We start from the raw sequence: 22,513 nt of genomic DNA, 5'->3' as shown, positions 1-22,513 counted from the left end.
TCCGTACCTGCAGTCCAGCCAATTCGACGTTTCCTTGCCTACAGTCTATAGAGTGGCTCGAGTGGCAGGTATCCTATTAACATGCCTGGACTTACAAGAAACATCTCGTGCCTACGTTATCCCAAGAATGATTCTTTTAGCACTTGCTAAAGCAAGATTGTCTCTAGCAGCCTGTCTACCTATATCTTGCTTGTTACTTTATTTTATTTTTTGCCACAACGTGAATCAGCATCCGCAGTGCATGCTGCGTTCACATCCAAGTTCGTTTGAGTTCGATTCGTCAATGGATGTTTTACCAAGTTGAACACTGTTCGCAAACATGCCGAGCATAGTCATTACCAGACAACACAACAATATCATCATCTTCATAGTTTTGAATGGTAGAACACAAGGTTCCCAGAGATTCATTAATCATAACTGAGTATCCTATATCCACCACTCTTGCTGTGAGCAAGATCTTGATGTTCCCATCATTCCCTTCCTTCACAATGTCAGGACGAAGCCGAGCCTGTAGACCACTGACTAGGACAGCGACCACATTTAAGCAGCGATGGTGACCTCAACCTCGACACCGGCCTCGACTGTAACACGGTTAGACTCTGCCCAGATCTTTTCAGGTGGCGGGTTCCCTTACTGTTGACGATGACGGACTTGACAACCTCGGTGGGGGCGTGGAGGTCGATAAGGCGCTTGTGGACGCGGAGCTCGTAGGAATCCCAGGTCTTGGAACCCTCACCACAAGGGGTCTTGCGGGTGGTGATCTTGAGGTTCTTGGTGGGCAGGCGGACGGGTCCCTTGATGGTGAGACCCTTGCTGCGGGCACGCTCAATGAGCTCAGCGCTGACCTTCTCGAGAGACTGGACCTTTCGGCTGGTCAGGGTGATTCGGATGCGGTGGCTCTTCTGTTATCGGCGTTAGCATCGTGCCAGAGGTTCAACTTGATGGTGATATCGACGTACGGGAGCGTCACCGACTTCCTTCTCGTTCTTCTGGTGAGACATTGTGAATGGCTGTCAAGACTCGGCAAAAGTGACTGCAACGGTAACGTGATGACGGCCTGGGAGGGATGAGAGATTGATTCTTTATGTTGTAGAAGCGTTTAGTTGACAATTAAGCCCCAATTATCAAAAAGTTGTGCGCTTATCGCTTATCGCCAATTTAGACACGTGACGAGAGTTAAGAGCTTCAACCTTAGTAGCGACCAAGCAGCGAAAGCTAAAATGCACCAAGAGCTTGATGAAACAGAAGATCTCGGGAAATGAAGTCGGAAATTTCATGCATCGAGTTCTATTTTGGTGCATGGTGAAAGTATGTCCATTCCTCAAGCTTCTCATTTCATAGATAGTCTTGTAAGCTGCAAGAGAGCAACCTGATCAACCCATTACGCCTAGGTAGGGGAGGTAAGAAAACTTAGGACCTCTATCCCAGGTGACGGAAATACTTAGGTAAGTTTAGTATATCTCAGTGGGGCATCCAGACCAGTTAATTTTGGCATGCACGTTTGATGTCTACAAGTTTTATTACTCCGGCAAGTGGAGGTACCAATCAGATTGGTGGAATTGCTACTGTCCCCTGTTATCAGCATCGTCATTCCACTTCTCACTTCTTCAGTGAATACTTCAGCTTGATCGACCAAACGTCCACGTGCTCTCAGCTGTCACCACTCTGCAGCTAATTCTATCGACCCGAGCGTGTTCGCGAGTACTCGGACACAATGGCCCAAAAAGCGAAAAAGGATCTCGCCAAGTCCAACGCGGCGGCACTTAGCAACTTGCACATCGGTTCTCTTATCGTCAACGCCCTCTTCCTCCTTTCTCACTTCCTCTTCCGTGCTCGTTCTATCTGGCTTTACGTTCTCCTTTCTGCGCCTGCCCTCATCTGCGAGTACATTCTCGAGGCTTCCGGTCGACCGAAGTACGACCCAACTACGCGCGCTCTGCGTACCGCTGGTGAAGATCTGTCCTCTCCTGGCTTGACCGAGTACATGTTCGATGTAATCTGGGTTACCTGGGCTGCAGTAATCTTTGTCGTTATCTTCGGAAATAAAGCTTGGTTTCTGTGGCTTATTCTTCCGGCATATGGCGTGTACCTCGGGAGTGGGCTACTAGGCATGGGAAAGCAGAAGATGGCCGAGTTCCAAGGAGCGGGCGATGGTTCTGGTGCTGGTGCTGGTGCAGCTCCCCAAGGAAATCGCAGAGCACGTCGAGCTGCTTAGATTTCCCAACTCTCATTGAGGGCATTAGATCTCTCCTGGGATTCTAAGTCTATTGGCTATCTAAGGCTTTTGTTTCGGACCTTCTCCAGTCCAGCGCTCAAGGGTATCATCGTCCACATTGCGGACTAGGACATGAATATGTTCTAAGGCGCGTACACTCTGAAGGGCGACCCAATTCTTGAACCACAGCACTCTGCTCTCTCCGTTTGGACCCAGAGCATCGATAAATGTGTTTTTGATGAATGACTGGACCAAAGCCCTGCTCTCGGGTGTCATATCACCAGTCTCGGAGTCCGTAGGGACGGTTGTGCGCAACCACACAACAATGTGTCTGATATCCGGTTCCAATCCGTAAGGCCAGTCATTGGTCAAGATACGGTAATCTGAAGGGTCCTCGAAAGGGACAGTAGATTTTGGTGTGAATGGCGGGTTTCCCCATTCCTGAGGCAGGCGGTTTTCAAGAAGATAGTTCGTCATGGAGCCATATTCTGCTTTGGTCTCTGCAGTCCAAGCCATGTATCGACGAAGGTCAGAGGGTTTGCGCTTCAGGACAGAGAGGTTGTTCGTTCCTGTCCAATGTCAATGACTGGGCTCGAAACAGAGCAGAAATGCCGACTAGATTCTAAATAGAGCTGCTTACTGATAATCTCCTTTAACTCCTCCCAATCATGTTTGTGAAACTCCTCATCAGTCTGAGAGAGGACCCATCTGTCGACATCCGTTAGAGGGAATGGCGCTTCTTCTGGGGGTTTCTCGCCCATGTCGTAGTAGGTTGTTGAGGATTTGGAGAGTCTGAAAGATCTCGTCTGCCAGCTAAGTTGGGGAGGTGGTATTGATTTTCGGATGCGTATGTTTTTTACTTGTAAGGTACGGACTCGTGCTATCGGAGATATAGCGCTAAACGTTATGATTTACAGGAAATGCAGTTCTGAACTTACAGGCTCGAATGGTCATCGTGGTGCTCATGCGGTGAGAAGTTGGCCCCAGTTGGCTTATGTCAGCGACTACGAAGCAACGAGCCATCGCCTTCACATGAATGAGGAAATTATTATTGAACAAGTGCTCCTGTTGAGTAGTTGTGATTGCTTAAAGATAATTCTCATCAAGGGCCATCACATGTAAAGAGTGGGTGGCCTCTTGTCAGCCGTTAAGAAGCTGCTCCAGCCCAGAGTTTCAAATCCAGCCCCTCTCCATCATCGATCTCATATCTTCTTCAACGCGTCAGGGACCCTTTACGATCTACTCGAACTGTACCAATTGGAGCCATAAAATTACAATTTGTAGCCAATGGAACTTACATTCATAGTTGCCACAAAGACATTCAATTAAGGGGGAGGAAACCTACCCGTAATTCCCTTTCACACCTCATGAAACGCCTCTGTCATCAAGAAAAGCCGTCCTCGCCATGATCCTTGGTCCTATGAGCCTCGTTGACTGTGGAGTATTTCTCATATTTCTTGCGCCTCAACTCATATGGCACGCTGGGTTCTTTCTGACACTATTCACGGGTCTTAGAGCCCTACCGTTTCTCTGTTGGTTGTCCCTCACTACATATCATGCTAGTCTAACTTATGCAACATAGTGGTTCGACTTCCTTACGAGTTCATCACTGACCGTTATCTGACTCACTCAACTCGCCAACTTGCGTTTACTCAGACAGCTACTGTGTTTGAGGATCTTGTGATACGTTGTGTGCGGTATGCCTTCGCCAATATCCCCGCCAAGGTTGGGCGAGTCTTCTTCAGCAAACATGTTGCGTTACCATTCATTCAATGGCGCATGCTTCGCCATGGCTATATCAGATCTCCAGTTCACTACAGGGAATACAACATAGGAAAAGTTGGTCTCAATTTCTCACTATGGCTGTGTTGCGGCGACTAACTGTAGCAGGGAGATATTGAAACAAAGGGCACTTGGATTATGCATCAACCGGAATATCCTCCAGATTTTGTCCTTTACTATGCACACGGTATGCTCAGAACAGTTACTAACGAGTTCAAATTACTGATTATCACAAGGTGGTGGGTTCTTGATGGGCTCAAGTTACTTTTACCTTGAATTCCTCATGGCCTGGCATCACCTCCTTGTTGAGGCTGGATTTAATAACCCAGCAATATTTGCACTCGAGTATACTTTGGTACCTGATCAAGTTTACCCAAGACAGGTCCTCGAGGCACTTGAAGGTTACAAGCATGTCCTCGAAGTCGTGCAAGACGCATCCAAGATCTGCGTTTCGGGAGATTCGGCTGGCGGCTCATTGATTCTCAGCTTGTTGCTCGAGTTGGGCGCTCAGGCTGGCAATCAAGACAAGAAGGGCATGAAGGTCAACATCCGGGGCGGCCTCTCGGATACGACTCCACCTCATATGCCTCTCCCGCGTATGGCTACACTAATTTCGCCATGGATAACACTGATGTCCAATTTACATTACAGCTCCAAAAGTGATTTCTTGGACAAGAGAACCTTGTGGAAATATGCACACGAGTATGCAGGAGAGAACATGGTTCAACAGCAACCGGCTTCTCCCGGTGACTGCGTCGATGAGGGGCTCTGGAGAGCAGCCAGTCCCGAACGAGGATACTTCATCGTCTTTGGAGAAGAGGAAGTGTTTGCGCCAGATATTGAAGAATTTCTCAAGCGACAAGCCAAGATTGGGATTCAAGCTGAAGGACAGAAATTCGACGGAGGAATTCATGCGTGGCCAGTAGCCTCACTATTCCTATCCAGTACAGAAGATAAAAGGCTGCAAGGACTTCGAACTGCTGTCAAGGAGATTAGAAGACGAATGCTTGAATGGGGTACGCTAAATGGGGATAGAGTATAGAATCAGATTAGATCAAGTAAATTTTCATAGACGAGGCCTGTAGTTGGTGAGTCAGGAACCATAGTACAAAACTCGGTTTCGTCCTCACCAGGCCTGCTCAGGGATTAAAGCTCAACGTGTATCATCACCAGGGTGCAGAGGCAGAAGAGGATATGCAGGTGGAAAATAGTGGAACTTACTTGGTAGAGATTGATATATCTGCCTGCTGAAGTTCAGAGGTGACGTGTCCATGAGCCAGCCGGTAGGTCAGTCACTCACTCACTCACTCACTCACTGATGATGTTGTGGGTGCATCTCAACGATGGGAGCCTGAAGTGAGCGCCTAGGGCTGCCACAAGGCACCTAAGCCATGCCAGTCACTCTGGGATCTGAATCAGCGCTGCATTTCAGCATATTCGTTGGAGAAGGGCCCAGGAATGGACTCCACAGGCGTGCAGGCGGAACGTGCGGCTGGTATTAGGCATAACTCGTAAAGCAGATAGCGTCAGCCATGTTTATGTTATGTTTGAGGCTGAACACGAAATGCCAGTGATGAGTCTCTGCTGAGGGGCATAGCTAGTTCGCAGCCAGGGAGCCAACATTGAATCGTGAGAGTAGAGAAAGGAAGAGGGAATAACTTTTTAATAAACAAAGCGCATCTTATCCACTAAGATGGAAGACTGTGAGTTAGATCAAGTGCAGCAGTATTATTGAGAAAACGCGTAAAGTGTACTCCGTAAATGGCATTGAATTACGGTGTGGGGCGCACGTGATACGCATGTACCATACCTACCTATCCAGCTCGTTCCTGCCCTGAAACTTAAAGTACCTACGTACGTAGTCCTTAGTACCTTAGGTAGTAGGTGCATGGTGTGGGAAGGACACCCCTGGATGGTTCCTTTCGATCTGACCTGAGGGATCAGCTTGAGACGCCGTCGTCTCTGATTTGGGGTTTGGGCGGAAGTCACTTTGTACCCAGGTAGAGAGCAACTTATTAGGTCCCCGCGTCCAGTTTGTGCATATAAACGCCCGGCATTCCCTCGTCTCCCCCGCCATCGCCATTTGCCGCCGCGGTGTCGAATACGATTGCCGACTAACTTCTGACGCTGACGTTTAAACAACGCCCCTGATAAACATTGCGAAAGCGACTCATGACCACAGTCTCGAGAAGCATTACTTTGCTTCGTGGTTTTCCATTCCTTGGGGGGCCTACACTTATTTCACTCTCCATTACACTCATCAAGGACTTACTTACACCATCCTCATCTTAAAACTCTCTGTCAACCAAGAAAAAAAAGGAAAAAAAACTTATCAGTCCACTCAAACAAGATAATCGATAACTTACCTTGTCTACCAACGACGCCAGCCGCCATTTTCATATTGCCTCTTGTTAGATCTCAACCTTTGTCCACTGAGGTGTCCAGTCTACGTGGTAATCATCAACTCAATCACTAACCTACGGGAACTTACTTACCTGGCTGAGACTCAACACTTGCTGCCTTGTCAGTTTACACGCGAACCATTATTTCTCGAGCCTCATTCCGCCCGGGTGTTGTACAACCTCCATCCAACAGGGGATTTTGACGGGCGGCCATCTCAATAACAAGGGGTCTTACACATAACCCCTGGTAACCCGCCGCCCCTCTCACTGCACTGCAACCAACCGCTTCCACTTCCAGGTAGTTAGTTGTTAAAAAGGTATGTAGATTAGCTATTTGTCTTCTTTTGCTCTATACTTGTCTACCAACATCATCACCTTTATCTTACCTTGGGCTACCAGCCTATGTACATGCATATGGTCGGTCGTCTTGTACTCCACCATCACGTCAATCATATCACACCTCGTCATTCCCAGCCCCAGTCCGCGACGGGGGCTCGAGCTTGCTGATTCGTGAGCTAAACCTCTTCTTCTTACTCCCCCTGTTCATTTTGCGCACGGTTCTTATTAGCATCCAACAAGTGTGAGCAGGTCCTTCTTGTTCATTGGATTTGTCTGATATAATAAGAACGCGACGTTGCTCCAGTTTGATCGCTTTGTTTCTCCTTGGACACCATATTACATTCATCATACTACTTACTACTTTACCTGCTATTCTTGGATACCTTAGACATATACTTTTAACTGACCAACCAACCACAAGCACAGCAATTTGCACAAAGAAACAACTCGACAAATAAAGCCTGATATTAAGTTTTTACCTGTTTATCCTCGATATCCACAACTTGGCTGCATTGTCTTTGGTCAAACAAAGTAGCCTCTTCTACAAAGGTTCAGAGGCGCCGTACCAAACTTATTCTGACGCCCTTTTATTCTTGATATTGGCTACCCTGCTACCTTATTACCTACCTATTCTCGAAGCACCCCCGCTATTGCATTCGATTGTACTCCGTACTGCCAAGCATCTACGTTATCCACAACACTATCAAAGACAACCGGCTCTGGTTTGCATTGCAACGGGTCTCTATTCGTTCGCTGCTGGACAAAAACAATATTATCCCGGCCGCTTCGGCATGCAAGCCCCACCATAATCCTAATCATTCCGCTACAAACACCGCGGACCAGAAAAAAATATTTATTATGTCGACTGACGACAGCTATGCCCCAAAGTCTCCGGACCTCTCTTCTTTTTATTCAAGTGGCCCCACTCAGGAAGAGCTCCATCATCCACAGCCTGACAGTCACTTTAGCCCCGGATACGAATATAAAGCAGAGTCCCCAACCTACACCAGATCTACTTCTTTTTCTTCTTATGTTCCACCATCCTTAAATTTTAACAACAACGGTGGTACATATGATTCTAAGTACCGGCCGCAAGTCGACTACCATCAAGCATCTTCACAACTAAGATCCACAAGACCGGAATATCAATCTTACCGGTCGCGACATTCTTCAATCCAAGACCCCTACGTCCATTCTTCGCCAGACAAACGTCCGTCTTCTGGTAACGGATTCGAGGATACCTTTGCCTCTCCGCACGTACAGTCACTACATCACACTCCGGCGCGACCTGCGCCGTACGGCCAAGCCTATCCAGAGCAAAGTCTGCTTTCCAACGCGACTGCGCACGACACATCCTACGCACCACCAGTGGGAGCTGGCACAATAGAGCGCGCTTCGACATTTGGTGCTATACCTTTTGATACAGATATGCCTCCTCGCAAAGCAGCGCCGCCTGCGGCCCCCGCTATCGACCCATCCCCCGTTCGAACCAAGTTTCCAACTGCCAGGATCAAACGAATCATGCAGGCTGATGAGGAAGTTGGAAAGGTTGCTCAGCAGACCCCGATCGCTGTGGGCAAGGCTCTTGAGCTTTTTATGATCCAACTCGTAACGAAAAGCGCCGACGTGGCCAAGGAGAAGGGCTCCAAGAGAGTCACGGCACCAATGCTCAAGCATGTAGTCGAGGCCGATGAGCAGTGGGATTTCCTTCGTGACATTGTCAGTCGCGTCGAGAACGAGAAGGAGGGTAGTAGATCAAAGGCCAAGCAGGAGAGCTCGAGTGATGAGGAGATTGAAGAGCCCAAGAAGAGAACACGCGGCGGCAGAAGAAAGAAGGCACAGTGATCTTCTTCCAAGGCAGAGTATTATATGTTGTCTTTGCAAGGTTTGGGATGCGTCATGAGGGATAATGATCAAATGGCAGGCGTTTAGGGGGACTCGCATCGAGCCGGAGTTTGGCGCATTGAAGACAATTCATCGCATGGACTTTTGGCATACTGGGTATTTTAAACGCTTACGCGCACTGGCGCGCTTGCGGACTGGTGCAATATCAAATGCTGGTGCTGCAAAGCATCGCGGCGAGTACGTTAGCATGATTACAGCAATTTAAGCAAAGGGACGGCGGCCAAGGCTATTGTCACCTTGTCACTTACTGGCTCTTAAATCATGAATTCCTCAAGTGATTTAACTCTTGCTTCTTGATTCTATAGGTTTGTCAGCCCTATTGGCGATCTAACCCTTGTGTTCCCGACATATCTAAGCTGCAATCAGGGGTAAAGCGTGGCACGTTGTGCTTCGGCGTCTTATCTCTAGGATTTTGTTTCCTTACCGGCATTCTTCGTTTTGGCATTAGTTACATCTGTGTCACCTGGTTTTCGATATAAAGGAAGAGTCCATCTTAAATTATAAACAGACACAATTATCAACACAACAGAACCACATAGTAGAACTCCAAGTGAAAGGAATTATGTTCCCGGTATACTTACCCTAGAGCCTAGACTAGTTTAGTCCAGCAACCACTGACGTAGGTGGAACAGACGTCAGTACTGTACACTTTGAATTGAGATATAATACGAGTTAATACTGGTAGGGCCGGGAAATTGAGCATACTTAGATAATGGATACTGCGGTCCCTGTGGGTAGGGAAGCTTGAGACCTTGATCTCAACTATGTATGAAAGGAAATTTGACAAAAACGGGGTTGAAGTTTGCAGTAACCTGCCTTGGTCTTTTCGTCACTTATTAGGATCAACGTCCCGGGTTTTCTTACTTCCTCCGGAGAGCCTCATGACCGAGTACATCATAACTACCTAGAAGGTTTTCAGACTCAAGCGTGTGATAACGAGTCATTACTGTCTCAATAGGAATATATGGAGAAGGAATATAACACTCCGAATTGCTCAAAAGGGTTCTGGTCCGCGCGCGGACTAAATAAGACCATCCCAAGGTTGCAAGCCTTTGGTGTCGAGCTTGGTGCCTCTCGAACGAACTGTCCATTGGTTAAAGAACAGCAGGGGATAAATCAGTCAATGAATGTAGAATCCATCATTTTACTCAAGAGCGTTTATAAGTTCCTCCAGAGTTCTAACAGAAGTCGCGAATATAATCAAATTGGACCCCCCGTGCCTCCTGCTCGTAGTCCAGGTACTGTATTCAGGGGCTCAATGAGCTTTCTGATTGGGCTATCGATCGTTTTCCTTTACATACTTCTCTGCCCGAGGTGAGAGCTCTAAGTTAGCTTGCAAATGGATGCCAAGGCCTGAGCTGTCCGTTCCGGCTCCCTAACATTATCCACTAATATCCGCAACGACTCCTGTAAATCTTCTGAAGAACAAATCATCCTCCACTGACTTTGGGCTTGGACCGTTTCGTCAACCTCGAACATCAACCAGCTTGAAACCGTCGTCACTCATGCGAATGGACTCTTGATTGACTCTCTCTCCTGTCACGCCCGATCCCCTGCCTGCCTGCCAGCCGCGATATCCTGTATTTCTTCCTTCAATTTTTTTTTTAATAGCTCAGACCCTAGATGACGAACCGCCAGCTGTCCCTTACAGGCGCTCGCTCCCCCGCGTAAACCAAAACCAATGTCGTGGGACTTGCTTCAGAGGTTCCTCGAGTCCGACGTCTTCAACTCCAACCCCTTTCTCCCCGTCTCATACCTCTCGTGAGTCTCCTAGAAAACCCTGCACGTCCTACAGAAGCCAGCGATACTGGACGCCGTACACTTTTGCTATACCTCTTCGTTCTCGCTTCTTCCGCCCTCTCCGACGTCGCCAATCGCTAATGCCACCTGTCGCAACAGCCGATATGCCGACCACGTGGGAATTCACTATGTTCTCTGCCAGAAGCTCCGCCAGTTTCCCTACGAGGACATTGAGTTCTTCCTACCGCAATTATGTCACCTCATAATCAGCGTGCACAATGAGTCAATGGCTTTAGAAGAGTTTCTGATGGACCTATGTGAAGAATCCGTCACAGCAGCGCTGCTGGTACGTCTTGGTGATGATATTCAATCGATAACCCTGTGGGATGGAGTGCGCGAGCCACCGCGTCATGGGAACCGGCGATTGACTGGGATATGGCGAAAAGAGAACTGACAATTGCGTGCGCAGACATTCTGGCTCTTTCAAACATATCTTCACGATCTCTCCTCGAATCCGCAATCCGACTCGTTTCAGACATGTCGCCGTGTCTACAATAAGGTCCAGCACATTGTGTTTGGTCTTGCTGATACCGCTCGTCATGAAAAGATCACGGAAAACGTCCTACCAGTCACGGTACTTTCTAGTTTCGTCGTTGCTAGTATTGCGCTGCCCATGTTTCCTCAGTGGGCTGGCCCTCTCGCAGTCGCCCAAGCTCGCAAGCCTCAACCCATCAGCAATGAAACACAGGAACCGAAGGAGAACCCCAAGCCCACGAGGGCTCGCACAGTGACCGTCGGAAACTCGCGATCGCGGCGTGCCCGAGATAATGGACGGACCTTTAGTGCACCAGATCCTAAAGGGTCAAGAGATTCTTCGCCCAAGCCTGCACGCAGTCCTCGACCGCCTTCGGTGATTATTCCACCGCAAAGGTCTAAGACACCAGCCGGGACGACTCGGCCATCCGCTCTTGAGCTGAGATCACTGGAAGCTAAGCTCAGCACCTCATCTCTTCCACTGCCATCAGCTCAACCTACTACCAGACCGACGACCCCAAACTCAGCAGGCAATGCGCAGCGCCCAGTCGACAACGCAACCCGGCGGCATTCGCACCACGCAAAAGCAGTCCTTACTGTCAGCGACATGTCGCCAGTGCAAAAGACGAGACTTTTAAGACAACATTATTTCAGGTCAGAAACACAATTCTTGACCGCCCTGGAAGGCATCTCGAACCGATTAGTGCTAGTCCCCAAACCCGCTCGAATGAGCGCATTGCGCGCCGAATTGGCTTTAATATCACAGGACTTGCCTGCCGAGATCGACATTCCCGTCATTTGCCCCCCAACTCTGGTTAATGGATCGCCTGGAAAGAGCCGCCATCACCGTATCGTTCGTGTGAACCCTGCTGAAGCGACAGTGCTCAATAGCGCCGAGAAGGTCCCTTATCTGATCATGGTAGAGGTTTTAAGAGATGACTTCTCTTTCGACCCTGACCAACCCGAAAATGACCGACTCCTTAACAGCTTACTAGGAGGTAGCGTTCGCGCAAAGCGTATATTCGACCTTTCTGACTCGCCTCGCCTCTCCCCCACGGTAAAGGCGCCAGAGCCTCTTCTAGACAGTGTCTTTGAACCTGCTTCGGGCGATCTGGGAAGCTCCCCACTTTTAAAGGGTATCGATGAGTCGCCAGTTAGAGTCTCTTCTAGACCAGCGCAGAACCATACTGCTCAGCGTCTGCCAAGTGGAGCTACAACGTCGTCTTCGACATTGGACTTGACAACGCCACGGTCATCGGGCACAGGAACCTCGCGATCTAACAGCCCAGGACCCGTCTCACGAAGAATGACTATGCCCATTCAGCGAAGCGCACCAGCTGATCAGCCTGACTTCGGTGCCTTGGCCACGCACATGCGAACTGCTTCTCAGATGCTGGCACAGCTGGAAGCCACCAGCGGAAAGCGTCCAAAGCAGGAAGTAGCTGCTATCAGAGCCAAGATCATCGCCAGCATGCAGAGCCTTGAGGAGAAGAGCTTTGATGTTGACGAGCAAGGCCCAACCTTTGACACAATTATCGCCAAAGCCAGCACAACGCCGATCCCTGTACACAACCCTGACCTGGAGGAAGACGTGCAGATTGACCCGAATCTGAATGCTAGTGCAGGACGTGAGCGTATGGAGAACGATATCAAGACTGGTGGTGTCCAACGGCGTGGAGATCGTGATGACCCTAGTGCGGCCGTCTTTGGTGAAGCTTGGGAAGCTAAGAAGGAACGAATTCGCAAATCATCGCCTTATGGTTGGATGAAGAATTGGGATCTCGTTAGTGTCATCGTCAAGACCGGAGCTGATCTTCGACAAGAGGCATTTGCTTGCCAGCTCATCGATGTGTGTCATAAGATTTGGGTTGATGCCGGCACCGATGTCTGGGTCAAACGTATGCGGATTCTAGTAACTGGAGAGTCGTCGGGTCTGATCGAAACCATTACGAGCGGCGTGTCTCTCCACTCTCTGAAGCGAAGTCTAACGCTGGCCTCCGTTGAGTCTGGTCAGAACCCTCGTAACCGCATTGCGACACTGAGAGACCATTTTCTCAAAGCTTTTGGCCAACCTGATAGCAAAGAGTTTCAGGCTGGCGTTGATGCGTTCAAAAAGTCACTGGCGGCATACAGCATCATCTCTTACGTTCTCCAACTCAAGGACAGACACAACGGCAATGTCTTGGTGGACAGCGAAGGCCATATTATCCACATCGACTTTGGCTTTATGCTTTCCAACTCGCCTGGCTCAGTTGGGTTTGAGGCGGCGCCGTTCAAGTTGACGCATGAATATGTCGATGTTTTGGGTGGACCACTTTCTCCGGATTTTGAAGACTACAAGAGACTTTGCAAGCAAGCATTTCAAGGCAAGATACACCAGAAATACGAAGTTGAGAATTGTGCTAACACGCTGTTCAGCTTTGCGTCGCTCGGCAGACAACATTATTGACCTGGTAGCGATGATGGGACATGACTCCAGGATGCCCTGCTTTGCAGTTGGCATCGCTCAAGTGACAAACACCCTTCGACAGAGGTTCCAGCTTCACCTGAGCGCCGACGAAGCGGAACATTTCGTGGAGGATCTCGTTGCCAAATCGTTTGGCAGTTACTACACTCGACTGTAAGTGAAACCTCATTCTGAGTTTCGAATACCGCGTATTGACCTTTCTCAGCTATGACACATTCCAATATCGTACACAGGGCATCTACTAGACAAGTTCAACACAGAAAAGACTCGAGGAAGGGGATAGTTGATTTCAATGCATAAGAGAAAACTTCAAGAGCTAGGAGTGACATTGGTATAATTCGAGGGCATATGAGATGGCGTTGCGGATGATAGACATGGCTGAATAGCCGAAACACTTACTGATGTGAGTTTTATATGACAACTGACGACTGCGCATGGTGAGGAGGGTAGGAAGTAGTGTGGACTTTTTATTACGTGGTAAAATGGAGGGACGTAGAATAAGGGGATGAATAAATACTGGAAGACTTCTTAAGGCCGTGCCGATATACGCCTCCAAGAATTTGTCTACCATTTCCCAGTGACAGCTATGCTGACGACTGCCTTGCTTGCCTTTATGCAATATACCTACGCAAAGTCGATGCAATGTGTAACTCAAGGATGGATAGACGACCTCACTTCAACGCTGACTGTATATAACGATGACTCCAAGAGCGCGTCTTCATTTCAAGACAGTATTTGATTCACGATACCTGCAAAACTGCCAAGCAAGGCCCTGCTACCTCTAACCTGCAAACATATCTTCAAGTCTTTTGATCCATGGTCCTCGCTCCTCGCCCCCCGTTGCCTAGCTGAACCGTAAGCTGGCATCCCGATGAAAACTCGTGTAAGTGTTTCTGATTTTAATGCAACAACCTTTTCCCTTCCCCCTTCTTTTTTTTAAGCTACTCGTACAAGGAAGATTTGATTCCGCATAATGCATCAGCCGCCAAAACCTGATTGTGAACAAATAAAAGGAGGGTAGATGTTGCTTTCATCTTGTAAAGCTTTGAGATTAAGGGAGAATTAGAAATGATCAGAACATGCCCTTCATTGCCTTATCGACTTGGGGACACGTTTCTTGGAGGACCGTTTGAGTTCTAACCCCATCGATCACCCTCCCTTTCTGCCTCGAGTCTTCGCATTCTCTCCTCCTCGTCACCGCCATTAATAACTTCGCTTTGACGTGATGCAGCAGCAGACGTTGACGAGCCGGTCCGACGGCCTTTACGCGACCCTGCATCGTCGCCGTCATCGCCCCGGTTACGTTTCCAACCCGCCATACCAGCGATACGTTGCGCTTCTTTGAGCAAACGCTCGCGATCTCGGGCCTCTCGCTCGAGCGTGTGGGGGTCCTTTCCAGAGTGCTCGGTGCGATTCGAAGAGCTGGTTTTGACTTTCGTGTCGTGACCGCGAGGACCAGAGATAGGCTTCGAGTCTCCAGCATCGATTGACTCGCGTCTGCTGCTATATCTCGAACCTCGATCGCGATTGCGATCGCGGTCCCGTTCTCTGTCCCGGTCTCTGCCACTTTCCCGATCCTTGTCCTTTTCTTTTTCTCGGTCGCGATCGCGATCGCGTCGGTCCCTATCCCGATGTCGATCTTTGCGATCTTTTTCGTTGCGCTCCTTGTCACTACGGTCTCTGTCCTTTTCCCGTCGGCGGTCGCGGTCGTAGTCTCTATCCCGCTGGGAGGGGCGGTGGTTGGACTTTTTGCGATCGTCATCTCTGTCCTTGTCTCGATCCCTCCGCTTGTCCGAGTCTCTATCTCGACGGCTGCGGTGGCTTGATCTTTTGGATTCAGCTGGCGATGCGGAACGGTTTCGGTCAGTATATTTTTCATCCTTATCCTTATCCTTGGACCGTGAAGACTCTTCATCGTCGTGAAAGTGACGCCGGCTTCTATACTTCTTGCGTCGCGAATCGTCATCATAGCCTTCGTCCTCAACAGACTCTGAGCGATGACGCCTACGTCGACGAGAGCTTCGATGTCCCCTGCTGCGACTACGACTTCTGCTGACGGTTCGAGATGCTGATCCTCTTTGGTCATGGTCCCGGTCTCGGTCGCGTTTGTCATGGTCGCGAGGTCGCTCTTTGCTCTGCTCATGACGGGTGTCACGATCCTTGTCCTTTTCACGAGCGTCAGTAGGAATTGGAGCCGGAGAACTACTCCTGGACCGGGATCGGCCTCGGTCTGCAGGGCTATCTCTCATTCCAACCGGTTTAGAGGGAGGGACTTCACTTCCCACCTGGTAACCGCGTGCTCGAAGATGATGAAGACTTGTGTTAGGGAGCCCCTGTCTCATAGCCTTGGGCCCAGTAGGCGCATTCAGAGGGACATCAGCGGCTGCAACTGGACGAACAGCACCGGAAACATTACCCTGACCAAGATCTGAGTTTCCAGGTCCCGTATTACGTGTTGTAGAGGAAGCATCACCGGTAGCGGCATCCGCATTGCCTATGGCCTCACTGGATCCTTCAGCTTGTCCGGCATCAACATGCCCCTCAGTGCTATCGCCCTGAATGGGCTGACCGCTTTCATCAACTTGCTGCTGGCCATCACCCTGATCGACACCGTTCTGACCATTCTGGCCATTCTGACCGGGCCCAACCTGCGGAAATTGGCCTTGGGTCTGATCGTGATAGTTTGGGTTGCCTCCGAACTGGTAACCTCCACGGCCATATCCTCCGTAGTACCCACGGCCACGGCCTCGACCACGTCCGAAAGTGTTGCGGCGATAGTCATTGAGTTGACCATAATTACCTTGATTGTATCCTGTCTGGAATCCTGAGTTAAAGCCTCCAAAGTCACCAGTTCCCATGCCAGGACCATTTTGATTGTAATTATTCTGGTCGAAATTCCACGACTGTGAACCGTTCCAGTTATTATTGGAGCCTTGGCCAAATCCACCTCCAAAACCGCCCATGCCGTTCATTGCCATGCCTTGAAAGCCACCGTTCATGTACATGTTCTGCATCGTCATTGGGTCCATGCCCATGCCCGGCATACCTATAGACGTACATGTCAGCATTTATCGTCACGTGTGCGCTGTCTGATTCATTTCACTGTAAACTTACCCATCATGGGGAAACCACCGAAAGAGTTTGGCGCCATTCCGTTCTGCATAGCCATCATCATCTGCATCTGGTTGAAGTCACCAGAGTTGGAGAATGAGCCATTCGGATAATTGCCATTCATTGAGTCTGAATCGGGCTTCTCTTGATCGCGGTCTTGGTCTTGGTCTTGATCCTCGCCGTTTTCGGCCTCCATTTGTTGTTCGTTTTCTCCGTCGACACCGTTGATTCCTCCTTCACCATTTTGTGTTACAAGAGTTTGCTCGTCGGATTTGTTGTCGATGGGCGCATCCTCTATGCTGCCGTCGGCAGGTGCGCCCTGAGCATCACCTGCCTCAACTTGCTTCGGACTCTCAGTGGCAGGAGTGTCGTCATGATGAGTAATATTCTCCTTTGAAAGAAATATGTTAGTGGAAAGTCCTTGACGAGAATCAGAAGTTTAAGTACCTGGACTACGCGTGGAGCAGGAGCGCCTTCATTTACCCCCTCGGCGCTATAGACCTGTACTGATGATGGCGCGTCGCCCCCCGAAATCTGTTCTATGGGTGTCTCGATGGCAGATGTTTCGGTTGTAGGGAGATTCTGTTTAGGCGCCTCAACCGGCGTCGCTGGTTCTGAGTCTTTGTCTTCCTTCGGTCGGCTTGCCTCGCGTTTCTTCTCCGCAGTGCGCAGGAAGACCCTGATTGTGGTCCTCAATGATTTATTGGGATTGCAGTCCTCGGCGGACAAGGGTGAGTGTTCGCAAACAGGACATGACGCGGGTAGATTGGATTGACCTTGACGCAGTGTTAGCACGAGGATGTAGTGGGCGAGCTTGCAGGGACCGATCGCGTACAAGATTCGCATATTGCCTGTTCGCAACAAGGAAGACGGTAGGCGTTGACCGCGAGCTTACTACAGATCGCGCATCGCAACTTGATTGGAATATCGTCAGGCGCAAGAGACCTGCAGAAGAGCATTAGCTTGCGCGTTGGCGCGGTCTTTCATCCAGGCTGTGTAACATACCGAATCAGCTCCGCCTGAGCTTCCGTGATTGTTAATGCCATGGCGATATGTTGCTGATCTGTGACGGAGCAGCCCCGAAACCAAGGACAGAGCCTAAGATAGCAGAAGAAGCGTCATGGGAAGGCTGTGTGTTGTAAGAAATGATGGTAGAAAGAAAAGAGGAGAGAAGAGGAGGAAGAGGTTTTGCTCAGGCAGATATGCAGCAAGGCCGATCTTTTTCAAAGGTTCTGGTGCAACAGAATCACAGTCACTGTGATTGATTGGCGCGACGTTAGGGAATTACGAAGTGAGCTAAGTAAAGGTAGGTACTTATGCAGTAATTCAACTCGGTCAAAGAACAGTGAAGGGGGAAAAATGATTAGTATAAAGAGAGAAGAAGCCAGGCCTGTTTGCTTCTGACGCAAAGGCCAACAGCAACTGGCTGCTAAAGGGCTCTGATGAGGTTCAAAATCGTGTAAAAAAGAGTGGGCCACAGGCACACGCCAAGCCCAACAGGTACAGAGTAGGTAGAGGCGGCAGAATCCGACTGTGATCACGTGACCAATAAGAGAGTTGTGATATAAGGTACTCCGTACAAACGACCAAAACAGCATGAAATGAACAAGTACCGAATACCTATAATGATAAGGTTAGGATTTGCTGGGCTAAAGGGCAAAGGCCTAACCATTAATTATGCCTCGATTGCGGATTGGTTGAGTAAGGTAATCATCGCAACTCGTACTGAGGTGTGAGGTGAGCTGAAATGATCGATAGTTAACTAGCAGAGCGTTCAGATACCAGAATGACTCTTAATCATGGAGACGTAATTTACTGAGTTTGCAGGGGACTTGAACAAGTGAAAATGATTATTGAGTCATTGTTTGGATTAGGCTAGCGACTGATATTGTTAGGCAGAGCACATGAGAGGTACACTGGTGGCACCTTAGTAGTAGTCCCGGTTATCAAAGAAACTCTCGCCCAACCCTTTCTGGAAGTGGTATATGCCCAGTCCATCAGTTTTGTTATTACGAGAAAGAGATAGACAAGACCACTAATAATTGTCCATACATGCCGCAACAAAACTCAGCTAGGTAATTACAGGAAAAGGAAAGACAAAAACCGCAGAGTCAACTCCCATGTTCTCCTCAGCATCGATCCCAAGCAAACGGCTCGCAGGAAAAGGGCAGCATAACGTGCAACAAAATCAATTGTCGTGTGCACCTTCAACTCATCCTCTCACCCTCATCGACCCATAAACCACTCAACTCCGTCTAGCAAGCACAGCTATCCTTAGCACCAACATCCTTGGGACCACCGAGATTTACTCTTTGCTCCTCGCCTGCCCGGCTGGCAGCATTCGATGCGCCAGCTCCTCTAGCACTCTTCAATGAAGTCTCGGGTATGGCGTTTGCGATGGCTGTGAAAACCTCGGTAACGTTATGCCCGCTCTTGGCACTGGTCTCAAAGAATAGTAAACCCTCCTCTTCCGCATATGCCTGAGCCTCTTCTGTTGGAACCTTGCGTGCGTCGCCAGAGTCGTCACCTTCCTCGCCATCTTCACCATCAGCACCAGCACCCGAGTCACCCGTCAGATCCAACTTGTTGCCAACCAGTGCAATAACGATGCCAGGAGATGCTTGTCGCTGCAACTCTGCGACCCAGTGCTTGGCTTTGATCAGAGATGTGGGTTTGGTGAGATCATAAACGACGAGAGCGGCCTGAGCATTTCGGTAGTACATTGGAGCCAGCGAGGCGAAGCGCTCCTGGCCGGCGGTATCCCAAATCTCAAACTTGATTGTCCTTGTGGGAAGATTGCATTTTTGGGTCAAGAAAGCGGCTGTTGGCGCAACTGTCAGCGACGTAATGGAAGGTATTGGGGAGGTCCAAGATACATACCACCAATAGTGGGCTCCTTGTTTTCTTGGAAATCGTTGTTAACGAAGCGCAAAACGAGAGACGACTATTAGCTCAATTAGTATGCTAGGAGATGATTTCGCAGCATGTGGTTGATCAAGCTCACCTTTCCGACGGCGGCTTCACCGAGAAGCACCAGCTTGACGCTGCTGCTGGGCTTTGGGGTGTTGGCAGAGTCGGCCATGATTGCGGGATCGCTCGGAGATGAGGTCAAGTTGGACGAAGTAGTTTCTTTATGGTTGAGGCAAGTCGGAAGATCGATATCGTCGTAAAAAGGCGGACACGTAGCGTAGACGGAGGGTTATTAAAGACGGAACGATTATCGGGAGGCTAATGGTTTTGATGAAAGGTGCCTGGGGCAGAGGAGGTAAAGACGCGACGTCAGTAAGTAAGGTAGAGTTACCGCAAGGTTGGTTTAGTAGTGGAGGTCAGTCGAGTCGGTACTCCGTATAGTATTGTAGAAGCACCCTGCATAGAGTGTACCTAAGGAGGTACCTAGCAGCCGTAGCGGCGAAAGGGCCCAGTTCCAGGCGCTTTTCTAGAGGCTTTTAGTGGCCGGGGTTGGTCAGTTCGGTTCCCTGATGACGAAGCCACATGCAGCCGCTGCCAACGCTCCTAAGAAAAGAGTTGCCATTGATTGGTTGACGTCAATCTGCTCGGCTTTATATTTCACCATATTCCGACTCCCCGCCAAATTTTCAAAGCGGCAGAAAAAAAAAGTTGATACAAGCGCATGGAAGCTCTAATTGGGTCTCTCGATAAAGATAGTGTCGCTTGTTGCAGTCTTTTCTTACACTCATTCTCTCAACGCAGGACCAATTGCTTCTTTAGTTAATCCCTTGCTTGCTCTCAAGAACTATCTCCATCATGGGGAAGTCCACCGAGGATCCCCAAAACACCAAACGCACCCTCCTCGATGATAGCGACTCCGAATCAGAAGATGGAGGCGCCGCTATCGCTACGACCGGCTTCAAGGTGAACGAGGACTTTGCCCGTCGTTTCGAGCACAACAAGAAGCGAGAAGAGAGACAAAGACTAGAGGAGAAGTTCAAGAATACAGGAAAGCAACCAGACAATGACGACGACGACGACGAGTCTTCCTCGTCTGACGAAGAGGAAGATGAAGATGGCTTTCTTGCTACTGAAGATCTCGACGCCCAGATCTCTGCCACTCTCCAAGCCATTCGAAACAAGGATCCCAAGGTCTACGACAAGGAAGTGACCTTCTACAAGCCCGATGACCCCGCCGCCACAGCAACCGAGAAAGAAAAGAAGGAAAAGCCAGTCTACTTGAAGGACTACCACCGAGAAAAGTACATGCGAGGCGACACTGGTGCCGAGGATGCCGACGAGGATGTACCCATGACCTACAACCAGGAACAAGATGTCCTTAAGAATTCAATCGTGGCTGAGATGCATGCTGCCGCCAATGAGGACTCTGACGACGAGGACGGTGGTTTCATGAAGCGAAAGGAGACAGAAAAGACGGACTCAAATGCTGTACACCCCTCGCGCAAAGCAGCCATGGCCATCACCGAGGTTGATGTTGCCAACGCAGACAAGAACCCTGAGACTTTCTTATCGAATTTCATGAGCGCGCGTGCCTGGGTCCCCCCAGATGGTTCGAACTGGAAAGCGTTCGAGTCGGATGAAGGAGAGGATGATGATGACCGCGCCGACCAGTTCGAACAGGCTTACAACTTGCGATTTGAGGACCCAGAGCGGAGCAACGAATTCCTTCGATCATATGCTCGTGATGTTGCCGCAGCCAAATCAGTCAGGCGTGAGGAGAAGACTGGTCGCAAGCGTCAACGTGAACTTGAACGTGAGCGCAAGGAGGCCGAGAAGAAAGAGAGGCGTGAGGAGAAGGCTCGTCTAAAGAAGCTCAAGCTTGATGAGGCCCAGGAAAAGCTGCGCAAGATCAAGCGCACAGCTGGCAATGCGGGCAAGGATCTGACTGATGAGGACTGGATCAAGTTCCTCGACGAGGCATGGGAGGATGACAAGTGGGAAGAGGAGATGAGGAAGCGATTTGGTGACGATTACTATGCTCAACAAGACGATGCTGTAGCATCAGAGGACGAGGAACAAGAAGGCGGGAAGAAGAAGTCCAAGCACCCCAAGAAGCCAAAATGGGATGATGATATCGACATCAAGGATATCATTCCAGATTTCGAGGACGATGAAAAGAAGCCAAACATTAGCCTAAGTGATGTCGAAGACAACGCCCAGGCAGGCGAGGATGAGGAAGACGAGGACGAGGATGGCCGGGCCTCCAAGAAGCGCAAGACAGACCACAAGAAGGCCCGCAAGGAGTCCCAGAAGCAAGCTCGTCAGGAGCGCGCCAAGCTTGAGGCTCTTGTGGACTCCAAACTTGAGCTTACCGACCATGCCATCTTCAAGCAATCATCTCATGCTCCTTTCCGCTACCGCGAGACCTCTCCTCAATCTTTTGGAATGACCGCGCGCGATATTCTCCTCGCTCCCTCCGACGCTGCACTCAACGACTATGCTGGACTCAAGAAACTTGCCACCTTCCGCGACCAGGAGAAGAAGCGTAAAGACAAGAAGCGTCTCGGTAAGAAGGCTCGTCTACGCCAGTGGCGTCGTGAGATCTTTGGAAAGGAGTACGAGCGCGACGGTCCTACATATGGCTTCGAGCGCTTGATCTCTGCCGATGAAGACGCTGGTGGCGCCGTGATCGAGCCCGCGAGTGATAAGAAGAAGAAGCACAAGAAAGAAGATGGCGAGGAGGATAACGTGGTAGGCGATGTTGGTGAGAGGAAGAAGAAGCGAAAGAGGTCCAAGAGCAAGAAGAGTGCTACTACCACTACAGCGGAGGAATAGAAGGGTGTTGGGGGGATCGATCAAGATACCACTGCGATAGCATAATAAGAACTAGGCGTTCATCTTGTATTTCTAGTTACATTAGGCTGTCTTTTCAAGTAGAAGAGTTGGGCCCGTCCCATCACAAAAGCAAGATGCATTCATTTCAACAGCATTTTAGAAACTTTTATATCTTCTTAGCGAATTATCTCATCTCTTGGCAAACGAATGTCAACTAATCTCTCAATGAGCATGACGGGTATGATGGTATCTCAAGTACTTAAAACACAATTT

General features: G+C 49.5%; 10 protein-coding genes across 10 annotated transcripts; 6 read left to right on the top strand and 4 right to left on the bottom strand.

Moving 5' to 3' along the window:
* Positions 1–540: 540 nt before the first annotated feature.
* On the bottom strand, positions 541–1,001 carry RPS20 (40S ribosomal protein S20; the record flags this gene model as incomplete). Its single annotated transcript, XM_044827248.1, has 3 exons — positions 541–581; positions 635–902; positions 960–1,001. 3 exons carry the CDS (start codon positions 999–1,001, stop codon positions 541–543), a joined length of 351 nt encoding a protein of 116 aa, XP_044677842.1.
* Positions 1,002–1,714: 713 nt separating this feature from the next.
* Positions 1,715–2,215, top strand: J7337_009652 (uncharacterized protein; the record flags this gene model as incomplete). The annotated part of the gene is made up of 1 exon (XM_044827247.1): positions 1,715–2,215. The coding sequence occupies one exon, from the start codon at positions 1,715–1,717 to the stop codon at positions 2,213–2,215; it is 501 nt and encodes a 166-aa protein (XP_044677841.1).
* A 60-nt stretch (positions 2,216–2,275) lies between these two features.
* J7337_009651 (uncharacterized protein) lies at positions 2,276–2,976 on the bottom strand (the record flags this gene model as incomplete). Its single annotated transcript, XM_044827246.1, has 2 exons — positions 2,276–2,784; positions 2,856–2,976. The coding sequence occupies 2 exons, from the start codon at positions 2,974–2,976 to the stop codon at positions 2,276–2,278; spliced, it is 630 nt and encodes a 209-aa protein (XP_044677840.1).
* Positions 2,977–4,135: 1,159 nt separating this feature from the next.
* J7337_009650 (uncharacterized protein) lies at positions 4,136–5,039 on the top strand (the record flags this gene model as incomplete). Its single annotated transcript, XM_044827245.1, has 2 exons — positions 4,136–4,184; positions 4,234–5,039. 2 exons carry the CDS (start codon positions 4,136–4,138, stop codon positions 5,037–5,039), a joined length of 855 nt encoding a protein of 284 aa, XP_044677839.1.
* Positions 5,040–8,166: 3,127 nt separating this feature from the next.
* Positions 8,167–8,583, top strand: J7337_009649 (uncharacterized protein; the record flags this gene model as incomplete). The annotated part of the gene is made up of 1 exon (XM_044827244.1): positions 8,167–8,583. The coding sequence occupies one exon, from the start codon at positions 8,167–8,169 to the stop codon at positions 8,581–8,583; it is 417 nt and encodes a 138-aa protein (XP_044677838.1).
* A 1,741-nt stretch (positions 8,584–10,324) lies between these two features.
* J7337_009648 (uncharacterized protein) lies at positions 10,325–13,366 on the top strand (the record flags this gene model as incomplete). The annotated part of the gene is made up of 3 exons (XM_044827243.1): positions 10,325–10,404; positions 10,543–10,729; positions 10,853–13,366. The coding sequence occupies 3 exons, from the start codon at positions 10,325–10,327 to the stop codon at positions 13,364–13,366; spliced, it is 2,781 nt and encodes a 926-aa protein (XP_044677837.1).
* A 31-nt stretch (positions 13,367–13,397) lies between these two features.
* On the top strand, positions 13,398–13,629 carry J7337_009647 (uncharacterized protein; the record flags this gene model as incomplete). The annotated part of the gene is made up of 2 exons (XM_044827242.1): positions 13,398–13,537; positions 13,590–13,629. The coding sequence occupies 2 exons, from the start codon at positions 13,398–13,400 to the stop codon at positions 13,627–13,629; spliced, it is 180 nt and encodes a 59-aa protein (XP_044677836.1).
* An 891-nt stretch (positions 13,630–14,520) lies between these two features.
* On the bottom strand, positions 14,521–17,541 carry J7337_009646 (uncharacterized protein; the record flags this gene model as incomplete). Its single annotated transcript, XM_044827241.1, has 5 exons — positions 14,521–16,430; positions 16,499–16,886; positions 16,943–17,271; positions 17,331–17,440; positions 17,501–17,541. 5 exons carry the CDS (start codon positions 17,539–17,541, stop codon positions 14,521–14,523), a joined length of 2,778 nt encoding a protein of 925 aa, XP_044677835.1.
* A 1,209-nt stretch (positions 17,542–18,750) lies between these two features.
* On the bottom strand, positions 18,751–19,577 carry J7337_009645 (uncharacterized protein; the record flags this gene model as incomplete). Its single annotated transcript, XM_044827240.1, has 3 exons — positions 18,751–19,328; positions 19,376–19,439; positions 19,500–19,577. 3 exons carry the CDS (start codon positions 19,575–19,577, stop codon positions 18,751–18,753), a joined length of 720 nt encoding a protein of 239 aa, XP_044677834.1.
* Positions 19,578–20,260: 683 nt separating this feature from the next.
* On the top strand, positions 20,261–22,240 carry J7337_009644 (uncharacterized protein; the record flags this gene model as incomplete). The annotated part of the gene is made up of 1 exon (XM_044827239.1): positions 20,261–22,240. The coding sequence occupies one exon, from the start codon at positions 20,261–20,263 to the stop codon at positions 22,238–22,240; it is 1,980 nt and encodes a 659-aa protein (XP_044677833.1).
* Positions 22,241–22,513: the final 273 nt, after the last annotated feature.

The sequence above is a fragment of the Fusarium musae genome, chromosome 7 (genome assembly GCF_019915245.1).
Source record: "Fusarium musae strain F31 chromosome 7, whole genome shotgun sequence".
Classification (NCBI taxonomy): Eukaryota; Fungi; Ascomycota; class Sordariomycetes; order Hypocreales; family Nectriaceae; genus Fusarium; species Fusarium musae.
This window is presented reverse-complemented; position numbering and strand designations above follow the sequence as displayed.